Source organism: Neopsephotus bourkii, unplaced genomic scaffold (assembly GCF_033783945.1).
Source record: "Neopsephotus bourkii isolate Nb327-2 ecotype Australia unplaced genomic scaffold, CSIRO-AGI_Nbou_v1 NB_374, whole genome shotgun sequence".
Lineage (NCBI taxonomy): Eukaryota > Metazoa > Chordata > Aves > Psittaciformes > Psittacidae > Neopsephotus > Neopsephotus bourkii.
In genome coordinates, this window is record NW_026900880.1 from 31574 (window position 1) to 46023 (window position 14450).

At 40.0% G+C, this 14450-nt stretch overlaps 1 protein-coding gene across 3 annotated transcripts in view; it reads right to left on the reverse strand.

Moving 5' to 3' along the window:
* BEAN1 (brain expressed associated with NEDD4 1) overlaps window positions 1-14181 on the reverse strand; it is a 39876-nt gene extending 25695 nt beyond the window's left edge. For 2 of the 3 annotated variants that reach the window (XM_061348921.1, XM_061348920.1), the window contains exons 1-2: window positions 14073-14164; window positions 2639-2776 (exon numbers count right to left, since the gene is read on the reverse strand). In XM_061348921.1, coding sequence (XP_061204905.1) covers window positions 2639-2776; window positions 14073-14103 — 169 coding nt within the window. In that variant the 5' untranslated portion in view covers window positions 14104-14164. Of the gene's footprint in view, window positions 1-2638; window positions 2777-13085; window positions 13160-14072 lie in introns of all 3 variants that reach the window. The other variant, XM_061348922.1, reaches the window with a different exon arrangement.
* Window positions 14182-14450: the final 269 nt, after the last annotated feature.

Sequence of the window (14450 nt, forward strand, 5' to 3'; positions counted from 1 at the left end):
GGATAATGGTAACTGATATGTAAAAGACTGGTATTTTCCTTCATATTTATGGTTCAAGAGTGCAGTACTTTAAATGACTCTTGCCTTCAATGGGCATCACAAGTTCTTAGTATTTCTACCAGGAAATTCTAAAATATATCAGATTGAAATAGACAGAATGACTAAAAGTATTTTCAAACTTATGGGTTAAATGTTTAGTATTACAAAAGCAGAAATTTAGAAATAACAACAATAACTCAAGTGGAGTGCCTCTATCTTGTACACATACAGAAAGAAAAAGAGTAAAGATACATACATATTTATATATATTCACACAGACCCTTATATACTTATTACAGAATATTACCTATAGATGAGTTACAAAGTGATTTTCTTTTATTCTACACAAGTACTTTTTAATGTGCTCATTTAGTCATGTTCAGACATGATGCGAATGCAAACTACATATGGAAATACAACTGTCAGCTTTTAAATTCTACCTGTCCCTGCCTTGTCCATTATTACTGCATAGCAGTGCTAGTCTGAACAGTATGACACAGAATGAGACAGTACACCAGATCTAATTGCCTCGTCATTCTGTAGAGATTTTCTGTTGGTGCTGATTTTCTAGAAGGTCTTGCTGTTATTCAGCAAAACCAACACGATAGAGGTGCTTTGGCACTCATCTTGTCTGAACCATTTATGTGTCTGTGAAGTATATATGAAGTGACAGATGGTAGTACCTCGCTGGATGACATTCTGCTCTCAGGTTCATCTGTGAAGAGCAAATCAGACTTTCCATTGAAAAATAATGATTTTTTCCTCTAGGCAATTTCTGCTTTGTGTGCTCTGTAACCATTGCAAATGATCTGTTCGTTTTGTATATTTCAGCTCGTAACTACTCTAACATTTTCAAAGCAAACATGTGACAACTTGACTCTATTATAGTCAGCTGTCATTCTAGTTTTTTTTGTATTAGAAATTGAATTGAGAGCTTTACATTTGGAAAAAAAATGTTTACATATATTAAAAAGAGTTTGTTGCCACTCACTACTTACTTTATGCATCTTTATAGAAGGTCAGAAAATAATACACAGTATGTGTAAGTTGCTGAAAGGATTTCATGTGGTCTGGGCAAGACACAATATCATCAAAACTTACATACTCCCATTAAATCTAGCACAACCACAATAAATATGTTTTCTCAAAGAAAAAAAATAAACCCCATGCCCACCCCTAATCTCTGCTGAATAGATTAGGTATTAAGAGCATAAAAACCTGAAGTCTTGGCTGAATTCAGGTCATGTGTGTCCTCCCATGCATGTTAGCCACAGCCCATCTGAATTCTCAGTTATAAACTCAGAATCTTTTGTGCTCCATGGATCTGACCCGAATCCTGCTCTACTTAATGGACTGTGATCAGTTCTACAGAGTTCTTATGTTGTTTAAGTGCTTGAACTCCACTCAAAAGGCAGGTAGTGTGTTGTCACAAACTGGGATCAGTGAGACTAAGCAGGTAAGGCAGCTTGCTGTCTACACCATGCGTGTTCCAGAGAGTTTTAGTTTGAATTAGCGCTATCTTGCCTCCATGCGTCTGAATGCTCATTAGAGGATGGAGTGTACTAGGCACACTCCTGAAACTCATCTTCTGGTTTACTTTCATTTACTATTAGCTGTCAGTCTGCTCTCCCTGCTGTAACTTGTGGTCTTCTTGCAAGGTTTCAGCTATGTTCTTCAATGTACATTGTTGTGTTAACTAAAAACCCCAGGTCTGGAAATATTTCTGGCAAGTAATTAGTGACAGCAGTAGGTCATCAGTGCTGTTTGTAGTGCAGCATAGAGGTCTAAAAGTCATTAAATCATTTGTCCTCTTAGATGTTGCTAGTTACCAAATGGGTATGTTACAAGGAAGGTTTCAGATAAAACTGTAGCTTGACATTAACAATTAAACATAACAAGCAGAAAGAAAGAACAGAAAAAGCTGAGATGGTTATATCACCAAGTGCTCTAGAAAACAGCAGTTGTTGAGATTACAATCCATTTTTTGTGTATTTGCAACAAATCTGGTTCTAAAACAAATGGCCAAACTATCTGCACTGTTTATTAAAGTTACCCTGTGACTCCTTTAAATACACTCTCTGACTTGACAGTAATTCTTACTGGAGTAATTCTTACTCCACTGCCCAAATATTATTTTAATCAGCTAGCAATTTGTTGATTCACATTAATATTTCCAAATGCAGAGTGCTCAGCCAGCAGTTACTGCTCTGCAGAGCTGCCAGTGTCTAATTGTTTCTGGCAATGGTGACTGCCTTTTTTAGGCCCTTTATTTATTTATTTTTTTTGTCCCCCTCAACTGGCGTTTCAGAGCAGCAGCCTTCACAATGCATTAGCTTAATGCATGTTGAGCTCAACCAAATCTTCTGTTCCCACTACTGCTGCTATTTGTCTACTAATCTACTTGGAATCAGCATGCAGTGTAAATGATTTAGACATATGAATAAATAAACATTTAAATATCCATATCCTTGCAATAGCAAAACCAGATAAAATGTAATGTTTAGAACAGTACATTGCTACAGACACTGATTTGGTAAGCAAATGGATTCACATTTGTAGGCTGTTGTGTCACAGTTTAGGGAAGTGAAGGGTAACTTACTTGAGCATGTCAGTTTGACAGACATGTAGTCTCTTTCACAGTCCTTCTTACAGCAACAGAGCAACCAGTTTAAGAGGCAGAGCCTGTCACCACACTGTAGTTCTTCTTTTCTGCCACAAGGCAGAATGCTCTGTTCATCTGAAAGGAGGAGAAACAATGACTTTGATGTAAATCATGAAGATGACTTTGTGTAGAGAACTCCTTCCAGAGCAACAAAACCACAAGTCAGCTTAAAGTTAATCTTCCTGCTTCTGAAACCCCTGTCTGGATCAAGACATCTCTGTCAGATTTAAAAGGGTCTCAGACTCAAACAAGTATTTCCTATACTGTTGCTGCTGATAATTTAAATAGTGTTCAAGACAGGTGAGGCCTAGGTGAAGCACATCAAAGAACTCACAAGGGTACCACATTTCTGAGGCACCTAGCCTTCTGACTGACTTACATGCTTTAGAATCCAAACCAAAACAATTCATCTTTTCCTCAGCTTAACAAACAAAATGGATAAATTAGAGGAAAAAAAGGCAGATCTGGTATCTTGCATAAACCTGAAGGACTTAGCTGTAAGTATAACTGTCTCACAACCACTTTCCAGTTTGTCATCTAAGGGTGGGAGCTCAGGCTGATACAGTAGGGAAGGATTTTTTGAATAATCTTAATAAAACCTTGGGCAATTTTCTGGAGACAAACTCAGGTTTGGCTTGAAGAGACATTAAATTCTATATAGTGGGGTCTGCAGCAAGCCAAATCTTTGACTGTCTCCACAGTCGTGGCCACTTCCCAGGACTGCTGTTGATTCTAGAACGCTTAGTAGAAAACTGAATCACTTCTCTCTGCCTGGAGATGGGATAAAAAAAAGAGTAGTTTTATCTTGTTCTTTGGTGGTGCCCAATGGTTTCTTTTCTATTTATGCATACATATAAACAGAAGTTTCCTACTCTCAAAGGGAGAGATGATACCAGCCTAAGCCCTGTAACTTGTGGGGCACTGGAACAGGTTGCCCAAAGAAGCGGTGTTGAACACTCCATCGCTGGCAGTGTTCAAGGCCAGTTTGGACAGAGCCTTGGATGACATGGTCTAGTGGGAGATATCCCTGCCCATGGCAGGGGGGTTGGAACTGGATGATCTTAAGGTCCTTTCCAACCCTAACGATTTTATGATTCCATAATTCTGGCTTAAGAAAAGCAGAGTTTCAGCCTATGCCGATATTCACATGCAAAACATTTGCACAAGAAGTATGAGTGTTGGTGGGAGTGTCATCACTTGTCATTATTGTAACAGGATCACCCCTTCCTAGTTACTTTGTAATTTATCTTTTATTACATTTCACCAGGAGTGCTATTGAGCGGTCTTGTCTTGATGACAAGCACATCTGGGTGTGTAAATGTATATACATATATATAAAACAGTAAACTGTTTTCTGACAAGCACATCTGGGTGTGTAAATGTATATACACTGATATCATGTAGTTGCATAGTTTTGTAGGGCCTTCCAAAACAAGAAAAAGAATTAAAATAGACAGAAAATAGTTCATTAATGACAGAATGAAAAGTTTTTAAGTTTGTCAAGGAGGACATTTGTGCAGGCATACTCTTTGGAAATCCATTTTAAATTTCATGAGAGTATTAGAACTGTATCCAGGTTACTTTATGTGAGCAGTCTAAAACATTCCAAATACAGGCAAATAAAAGGTCAAGCCCACTTGAAAAACATTCACTCATGCAAGTAAAGGCAGAGAGGGCTACTGTGCGTATTGGTACCCAACAGAAGATGAACAACAGTTCTGCTACATCACCTTTTTGTTTGCTCTCCAGTGTTTTTAATTTGGAGCCTTTTTGTCATCCTTTGTAGCTGCAGAATCGTGGAGTTTGGACTAACTGTTTGAGATTTCCAGTTCTCCACACAGCTGCTCCAGTGGAAGATGTCAGTACCCTCAAATGCATTTATAAATATGACCAAAACTGAGGGAGGTGGTATGGTGGTTGTTTGGGTTTTTTTGATAAAATACTATGGAAGCAACAGCTAGGCTGTGGTACCAATACAGCCATTGTGTAAATAGGATCAACTTTTGTTAAGTTTAGAGCAGTTACACAGTGATGGCAAATACCAAAAAGGAATTCACCTGCAAGAAAATGATGCAAAGATAAAAATAATATATTAGCAAATTAATTACAGCAATTTGTGCTGGTATGCATCTCAAATATTTATCTCTCCCATAAAGTCTGTTTAGTTTGTAATCTACTTTGCAGTTGCCCTAATTATTTTAAACCTCTTTGAACTTCCTCCAGTTTGCACCTTTTTGTATGTTTTTTGTTCACGGTTCCTATTTTCACTAGTTCAACACCATTCTCCTCTATCACTGCTATGATTTCATCACTTCCGAGATGTAAGAGAGTTTTCTACAATTCCTGCCACATAAAATTCCTGGTTTACTTTTCACTGCTCTGGTCACCTGTAGACAAACACTGCTTCTGTCTCATCCAGAAAGTCATACTTGCTTTCTGTTTCTGCTAGTTGCTGTTGAACTGTGTAAGTCACTTTGGGATACAGAAAACCAGTGCAATGCTTTATTATCTTCAGGGAGATCCATTAGGATTGTAAACTATAAGAAATTATATGGGCAGATCCAATTTTGTATTTCTCAGATGTAGCAAGAGCAAATTATGTCTTTTCTGAATCCAGCTGATACAAGTCTTCCATCTATTCTGAAGGGGAGCTGCCAAATGACAAAAAACTCCATGAAGACTTAAAATGTGTCAAGGCTTTTTTGACAAAGAAACTGAGGCACAAGCCTATAGTTGTGCAGCAGGTAGGGACAGAGATAGGCATCATGTTTAGTGTGGTACTGACTGAACAAATAACAGTTTTAAGCTCTGTGCCATGAAAATTCTTTTGAAACTGATAGTTTCATTTGTGAGAAAATGGCATGACTTTCTGAGATGTTGTTTCTATATCACTAGAGGCTAGCACAAAGTATTTTGTCTTCAAAGTATGTTTTACCCTTAGGTAAAGTCGATTTGAAAACAATTTCTACTACAGGTGACAGACAGCTAACAAAGATCTTTTTGGAGAAGCATTTCCCAGTACTAAGCCCATCTGTTCCTGAGTGAAGCGTGCCACACAGTGGTGTGCTGATAGTTTTCAGGGTTTGTATTCTAGGTCAGCACAAGTTTGAATTAATTTCTGAAGTGAAAATCAGTAATTTAAGAACATCAAAATGATCATATCAAATTTAGGTTAAGGTACAATATTCTAGACATGTGATGCATAAAATTAATCCACAAGTTGAAAATTAATCTGCACCATTAAATTATACAGTTTACAGCTATTGTACAGTATCCAAATTTGTATTTTTCCTAAGTTACTACTTTTTTTTATTATTCATATGACCATTGAGTTGTGTCTGTTAAAGTGGGTATTCAGTTCTTGTATCAACCACAGAGTCTTGTAATGCCCTCATCAGCCACCAGCAGGAACTGTTGCCTGCAGCAGAACCCTCTGCACTTTGTAAAAATCAGTCTTCTTTGTTGCCTGCAGTCTGCCTTTCAATCCGTTTTAGCCAGCTGTGGTAAGACAGCTGTGGTGCAGAAGGATCCTGCCGTGACACACAGATGATTTAACAACTCTAGAGCATGATGAGAGGATAAGAAAATAAACAACACATGGCACATTTTAGTTGGATGCTTAATGCTCTGCTGTGCTTATATGATTTAGATGAACATGGCACACAAACCTGTGCAAAACACACTATAAGGAAAGATATTCTTATCTCTCTGGTGGCTTCACGTGCCCCTCAATTCCTTAGTATTTTTGCATTGATGAGAACTAAAGAAATTTACAATAACCATAAATCAGAGGACAGACCCAGACATTATTTCTACACTATTATGGTACCTAGATACTACCTTTAGCCCTACATTTTACCATGCTCTCCTTATTTGAATTTGGGAATCACAGTTTTGCATGTTTGAAATTCTGGGGAAAGTTCTTATTTCTTCCTCTATAGATGCTCCAGCACTACTGAAGCATGATTTTGCATCTCCAGCTTTGGGAAAGTTCCAATTTACGACTGGCTTCATTCAGTAGGAACTTTTTATTTATAATCAGGACAGAAGTGCAGCTCTGAACATAGGTCTGTTGGGTTTTTTTGTTTGTCTGTTGGGTTTTTTTCCTTTTATTACTTTAGACTTCTGTCAGTTTTTTGACATCTTTCAGGTTGGCTAGCAGGATCAAGTTGCAGAAGTACAGTTTCCAATCATGTTTCTATTGAGGACTGTGCTGTTCTATGTACATACAAAATCTTTGTTGGTTGTATTCTGATTTGTGCTCCCCTAAATACTGGGACTGACTGGGATTTCTGACTGGGATTGATGCTAAGAAATTTACTATACAGCACATACTCTAGCACACATGAGCATGAATATTTTGTAACTGCTTCTTCAACCTATTATTTAATGTCCCATATTCTTTCAAAAGGAACATCTGATTCCACAAACGTGTTTAATGAGAGGAGCGTGATTCTTAGTGTAGCTTAACATACTCTTTGTGCTCCTCTTTGCAGTGTGTGTGTTTTTTCTTTAGCACCAAGTTCCAGGCCAAACCAGAAGTCACTTTGGATTCACATTCCTCACCTGATGTGTCTCTCAGGCAGAGTTATAATTACAGTACTAAATTACTAGACATTGTCGGGCTACTTGTCAGCATAGCACCTGCAATAAATCAGAAGTGTTGTCATTCAAAGCTTTTATTGTCTGTTCAAGTCTGCAGGGTTTTTACATTTGTTTGCTGAGCAGGGAATGAAGATTGCATAATAGGCTGCCTACTCACTGCACCTTTAGAGGCAAGTTTCGGGCAATACATTAAGATGAGAACAAGGAAACATGTTTTACAAATTTCTAAAACCTCTAGTCTCTTCTGCATTGGGATTTCTATGACCTACTTCTTAAATAAATCTCGTACTTGCCAGTTTGGGCCAATGACTTATGTACTATGTATGTCTGGAGAGTGAATGGCCATTGTGTACCTCAGAAGTCTGACTTGTAAATAACCCAAAAGACTAAATTCTGTTAATAAGAGGAGATGGTTAAGTGTAGATTAGAAGCAAAGTTCAATATGAGCTTGTCCCAGTAAGACCTAGTCTTCCAACTAGGACTTAAATAGCTCACAATCTGCTGGATGCTCTGCTGGGTACTGTATTAGTGTTCCCTTGAGAGGATCTGGGATCTCTTTCGTAAAGCTCATCTCTCTAAGATCCTGAGTCCTTCGTTCTAGATTCTGCTTTAGCCCATTCTGTAAGTAGGGGCCTGTTTTTAATGTTTAAGTAGAAGCAGCTTATTGAATGATTCATAGTGACTCAGAAAGCTCTTCTACTGTCTCAAGTGTTTAACTTTCTGATGCAAAATATCTATTTTTTCTATATCCCTTGGGTTTTTCAGTGGAAGGGAGACCAACCTGTGTTTATGATCTAACTAGAAAAACGATACAGGCCAGCTGTAGCTACTTTTCTGTCTAAGGAAGTGGGAACTGAAAGTTGAGGTTAAGTGTAACTTCAGAATAATCTGTCAGGTTTTAATCTGATGGATGACAACCCCAAGAACAAAGACAGTTATGGGATTGGACAAAGATGGAAAAAAAGATGCTACAAAAGAAAATAGCTAGTGCAGCTAGCGTGTTAGTAAAAGTCAGAGCCAAGTAGTGGACAGATACCAGTCCAGGAGCCAGGACAGCCTTACTTTCTCCTTAAATAGCTATGCAATATAAAGCAATTAATTTTCTGCCTTTTTTTCTCCACCCACCTATTGTGTTATCTGGACACCTGCACACCTGCAATCTGGATGGATAAGGCCAATTACCTTCTGCGGGACCTAGCGCAATAAAGCTTCTGTCTTAGCTGGGTCTTTAATGTAGAAGTAATGCTGCAAGTGTTTTGCAGCTAATTTAAACTGAAGCTAGTATTCTGAAAACCTGTAAAGATCAGATGCTTTCAGAATTGCTTCTCTTAAACCATGAAACTGGAAAAGATTTATTGCCAATAGGAGAAATTCAAAAGTAGAAAAAGAAATTAAAAACTGCATGTATTTCACTATTTCTTTTTATAATGCTTATACAAAGAAAGAAAAGAGTTGCTGAAAGGAAACTCCTCATTTTCATGATAAAAAGTATTAACATACCTGCCACTAAAACCAGCAATTAAAAGATAAGAAACTTGGTATTAAAGAGGCCAAAGAAACAAAGTGTCATAGAAGTACTATTTGCCTTAAGAACAGACAGTGATCATGCAGCTTTGGCTGGAGTGTCCTCCAGTGAATTACCTTCAGACACAGTCCTTGAAGACTGTAGGAGTCACAATGTCAAAATGTCTAAAAAACAGTTTGAGGGATTTCAGGAAGTTCTAGCTGGTATAAGATATGTACTAAGTCTGGAAGCTAGAATCACTATTTGCATAAATGCTGTCAAGGCCAACTGAATTGCTTGCTTCTGCCAGCTCTGAATCTGTGGCCAAATTCTGAAAGCATCTGAGGACACAAACTTTTAAGTAGGCTTTACAGAAGCTCACCATCAATTAGATGTCTGTATCTCTTTGAAAGATGGACTGCATATACACATCTGGTCATCTACTGCATTTTTAGGTGCTTGAACATATAGGTCAAATAATTATATAATACTTAAATGTCAGACTGCAAGAGTTAATACTGCTCAGCACCTCTAAAACCTATTGCTTCTAACCCCACTCCTCTGAGAGGTTTCTCAGTATGGCTGCTTCTACCAGTTTGAGATCCCCTTCAAAAACTAAAGGATCTTTTCTACGTATATTTGATAGGGAGCATGCTTGAACTGTAATCTGTATTTATGTATATAGCTTCAAAGGAATTAATTCCACCAAAAAAAACAAATAAACCAAACCCCCCAAAACCCAGGAAGGGGAAGCAGGAGTTAGGAGAAGCTGCTGAAACCAAAACATTTGGTCAGTAGTTACAGTGGAAATGAGCTGTTTGGAGTTGTCATCCTACATCCTCATGAACAACAGATTTTCAGGCTTGGAGAGAAACTGATACCTTCCTGGTGCAGATTCCAGTCTAATAAATGAAAAGGTGAAAAAATAATTTTTGATGTAATAGATGATTTCAAGCCATCATAAAATAAATTGATGCAGAAAGATACTGAGCAGGATATGACTTTATAGGGTAGAACAACAAAGAATTCTGACGTGGGGTTCTGGAGGCATTTGAACATCCTTCTTCTGCAGCTGGAGTCACTAAAGCCTGAAGTGAAAACTGTTGGGAGATACAGGGTATGGTTTTAAGGAAAGGGAGATGGGAGCCTCTTTGGTGCCTTCAGAAAGTCTGCATTTTGAGGAGGGAGATGAGGAAATCAGTGAAGGAAAAAGGATCAGATTATTCTGGGCATTGAATTTTGCTGTGCACTTGGAGAAAAGGGGGCAACTAGAGTGTGTGCTTCCCTTGCTGCCTGGCATCACAGGCCTACATAGTTTCTGGCATTCTCTGTTAGAGAAGAGACTAGTGATGGATGGTAGATGCTGGTTCTTTGATCACTGACACTTCTCAAGGCATCCCACAAGTGCAAAGGAATATACTGCTGTGGTGTGCAGAAATCTTCGTGCAGATCTATCAGTCTGTCTCTTAAACTTACTGGCATAATGTACTCACTCCAGGACTCCAGCTCACAGCAGAGATGTCACGCACAGGCTTGATGCAATATCATCTTTCTGTATTTCTCAAATCTGGTGCAGCCAACAGAACCATTGTGAGATATTTGCACAAACCCCAGAGCCTCCAGTTTCTTCATGTGTTTGAACTGAGGCACTGGGCTCCAATATGAATGCAAGGTCAGTTCACCGAGCACTTGCCTCCAGACACTGTGTTAAACCAATGGAGTTAGGAGATAATTCTCAGGAAAACACAGGATTTGCTATCAAGAACATGAGCTACTGACTCCCTAGTCTGCAGCAGTGGAGAAAGTGTTTTATTCTAGCTGTGTACAGAAAGATTTCCTTGCTTATGAGTAGAAGTCTATTCCACCTTCGCCCTATCATTCTGGGGTCTCAGAGCACAGCTAGCAGTGCTGTAGTCAGTGACAACACAGCTGGCAGCTAGCTGTGCTGTTACTGTGTGAGCCAAATGCTGAGGGATAGCATCCAAAGTGTCTACTGAAGAGCCTTATGGACTTAGGTCAGGATTTTCTGCACTTCTCCTTTGGATAAGCATGTCCTTTCTTATTGTTACAGTGTGCTTTCACCAGGAAGAAGCAGCAGCTCACTGTTCTATCTCTTGATTTTTGGTGAGAGAGTGCTGTTTACAGAGACTTGTAGTCTATAGGCCATAACATAGTAATCTTAATTCTGGATTTTAAAAGGATATCTGAATATTTTATAATTTGTTTTTCCTGATTAATGCATCCAAATGGATGTTTTATATATCTCTGGACATCCCTTGTGCTCTTAGATGTAACAGCAGAGACGTAGTTGAATACAGTTATCATAAAGATTTACTTAGATACAGAACTAATAGTCACTTACTCTGAACTGGTTTACTGCAACAGTTCCATTACAAAACTCCACTAATGTAAAGTTAATACAATACAGAGTTGTCTTGCCATGAAGTGGTCTCTCAGGGAGGGGCAGTGGGAGGGAAAGTGTGAGCTTAAGGGTCAAGGAGCACCAAAGTGAGGAATAGATAAGAAATTGCGTTGTTCTGATATGAATCCCCAAATTAAACATATACTGGCTACATCTGTAATGAAGTGCTATGAAACGTCATTTTGTGCATAGCGTAAACACAGCAGTTGTGTGGAAAAGTAACCTGAACAGGATTTTTGCACAATTAACCTGTAACAATGTGTGTTACAAGTATTCTTGCCAGGTCTACAGGCAATTCACTAATACATGAGCAACTACCACATGCAGCTATATCAATGCAAGCATTTACAATTTCTTGGAAATTTTGTATTGTTACTATGTATTTTCTATGACTTAGGTGATGCCAGTTCATCATCTGTTAGGGAGCTGGAACAATTTTAATCAGCAGTTCCTGATTTTGCATTTGCTCCTGAGCCCAACTTTAATGTGTTTTTTTCTAGGAGTTTAAGAGATTACCAGGCCATCTGAAAGACACCACTTTGCATTTCTTTGGTTTTTCACTGTCTTCAGCTTTACCAGCCCAGCTCTGCGCCTAGTTACCCGAGTTACCTTCGGGTTAAAGCTTACGTATACTAGTATTGATAGAGTGAGTAATTTCTCCAAGTTGGTGGGTTGTGGCGTCAAATGTTCAGCTTGACAATATTTCTAGTCATGACTGATAGCAGCCACCTGACTTTATTGTTCCTTTATGTATGTTCTGAAGTAATAACATAACCTTTGCCTCTTCTTTCTTTAAACTTCAGGTTTAATAACACAAGTTCTCTTGCCCATGGTGGGCATTTTAGCTTGAAAGCTGTTACTGAAGTAATAATTAGATGATATTAGGAAGAAATTCTTTCCTGTGAGGGTGCTGAGGCACTGGCACAGCGTGCCCAGAGAAGCTGCCTGCCCCGTCCCTGGCAGTGTTCACGGCTGGGCTGGAGGGGGTTTTAAGCAACCTGGTCTAGTGGAAGGTGTCCCTGCTTGTGGCAGGGGTTTGGAGCTGGGTGAGTTTTAAGGTCCCTTCCAACCCAAACTGGTCTGGGATTCTATGACAATTTAGTTACATTTCAGCATGGCTTTTCTTGAGCTAAAGTACTTCCTCTGAGAGATATCTTGGTTGTTTTAATTGTTGTGCATATAGTTTTAACCAATGTGCGTTCTTTCTTCTAAGAGACTGGTTATGCTGCTCTGCTTCCCTGCACACATGTGGTTTTCCGCCAAAACACTGACATGGGCAGAATTGGCTCTTGTAATGTTATATTTCCTTTCAAATAACTCATGTAATTACTACAAAAGTCAGTCATAAAAAGGAGAGTAGGAGGAAGTCAAGTGTCAGGAACCGTTTTATTTCAATGACTGGAAATAATTTTTAACTATACTTGTTTCACTAGTGAGTGCCAAAATGATACAAATTTTGACTGATGTCAGTGCACTCAATTTGTAAATGGGTTTAGCAGTAATGTGCTAACTTTTTGTAGGAGAAAATGCTGAAAAGGAGGATTTTTTAATTTTATTTTTATTTTAAAAAGGAACTACTGAAGTACTTGTACCTGGCGCTAAATTTTATGGTCCTCTTTCAGACAATCCTCTCACTCATTTCTGTCAGTTTTGTCTGTATATAGATCACAAGGTTAAGTCAATTTCTGTTAACCCAGTTGTTTTCTTAGCCAGGAAGCTGTTTGCTTTTTAATGGATTGATGTTTATCTGCTGGGGGACTTTAAATATAATATTCCTACAGCTGTACATGGCTGCAAGGCATGCTGTTAATGCATTTAAAGAAAAAAAAAAAAAAAGAAAAAAGACTACTTACAGAGATTGGAATAATTGCTGGTTATTCCAATACGGATGGAGCTTCCAGGGATGAGGGTAGATGGAGGAAAATAACTGAGGAGGGAAAAATCAAAGGGAAAAAAAAAAAAAAGAAGTTTCTTAATAGCAGTTTAGCAGTTTGGTTTTGTTTTGCAACCAGCTGTCAGTCAAAGAAACACTGTGGTGGTAACGTGCACCCACTCTTGGCACAGATGTGCCTTGAATGGGGGTGAAAAACCCAAACAAGTTGTTGCTCCTTATTTCCACAAATCACTCCCATTCAGGAAACAATATCTGACTTTAATGCCCCTCAGATTCAAACTTCCTTCCATACACACCAATGTGTTACATAAAAATGCTAATTATTGTTAAGTTATTCCCCAGCCTCTGAAACAGGCATCTACCATTGTAAAACAAAATAACTCTTTCCTAATTTAAGTGCATCTTGAATACATTAGGAGGCTGTATGTGTCAAACTCGCTTGGAATAAATTTGTTCTAAAATTCGATACACATACTCCCCCTATACATTTGAGCTTTAATATTTATAACTTGTGCTTCAAAGATTTATACTTCTTTGTTGCAGGCAACAAAACACAACGCGAGTAAAAAGGTGTCCTCAACAACAAACCTGTTAGATTTCTTATAAGAGGGGCTCGTTTGCTTCTACAGTTGCATCTATAACACAAAAGCTCCTGGCAGTCAGTCAGCTGTAGTATAGCCTCTGTACTGTGTTTACACCCAGGGCAGCACGCTGTCCCCATGCTCCATGCCACGGCGACAGTCGCAGCTCTTGCCCGCTCTAACCCGCATCCCGCCGCTGACGGCGCCTCCCGCCCCGCACGGCACTCCCGGCACGGCTCGGGGCTGCTTCCCCTTTCTCTCGGAAGGGGGTTTCCCGAGTACCGAAAAGTTTCCGCAGAGCACTGCCCGGCTGCGGCCGAGCCTGCCCCCCCCGCTGCTGCCGCTCGTCGCTCAGCGCGCCTTACCCCAGTACACAGCGGTGACCGGTGCCTCCATGCAGCTCCGCCGCGGCTGGCTGGCGGGTGCGGGCGCAGCCCGGAGATGCGCCCCTCCGTCTCCTGCTCGCAAGGCCGGAGTGGCAGAAGCGGCTGGACGGAGTTGAAGCCCATTAGCGGAGGGCGGGGGCAAACGGCTGACCCCCGCCCCATGGGGGCCGGCCGACGCGCCCCCTGTCCTGCCCTGCCTCCCCCCGCGGCTGGCAGGGACCGAGCCGGGGGCGGCGGAGCCAGGAGGCGGTGGGGCGGGAATAGGCCGAGAAGTGCCTCGCGGAGTGTTCGGAGGTGCGCGCATGTGTGTGCCTGGCCCGGGCCGGGAGGACCGCTGAGCTCAGAGGGTCTGGGGGA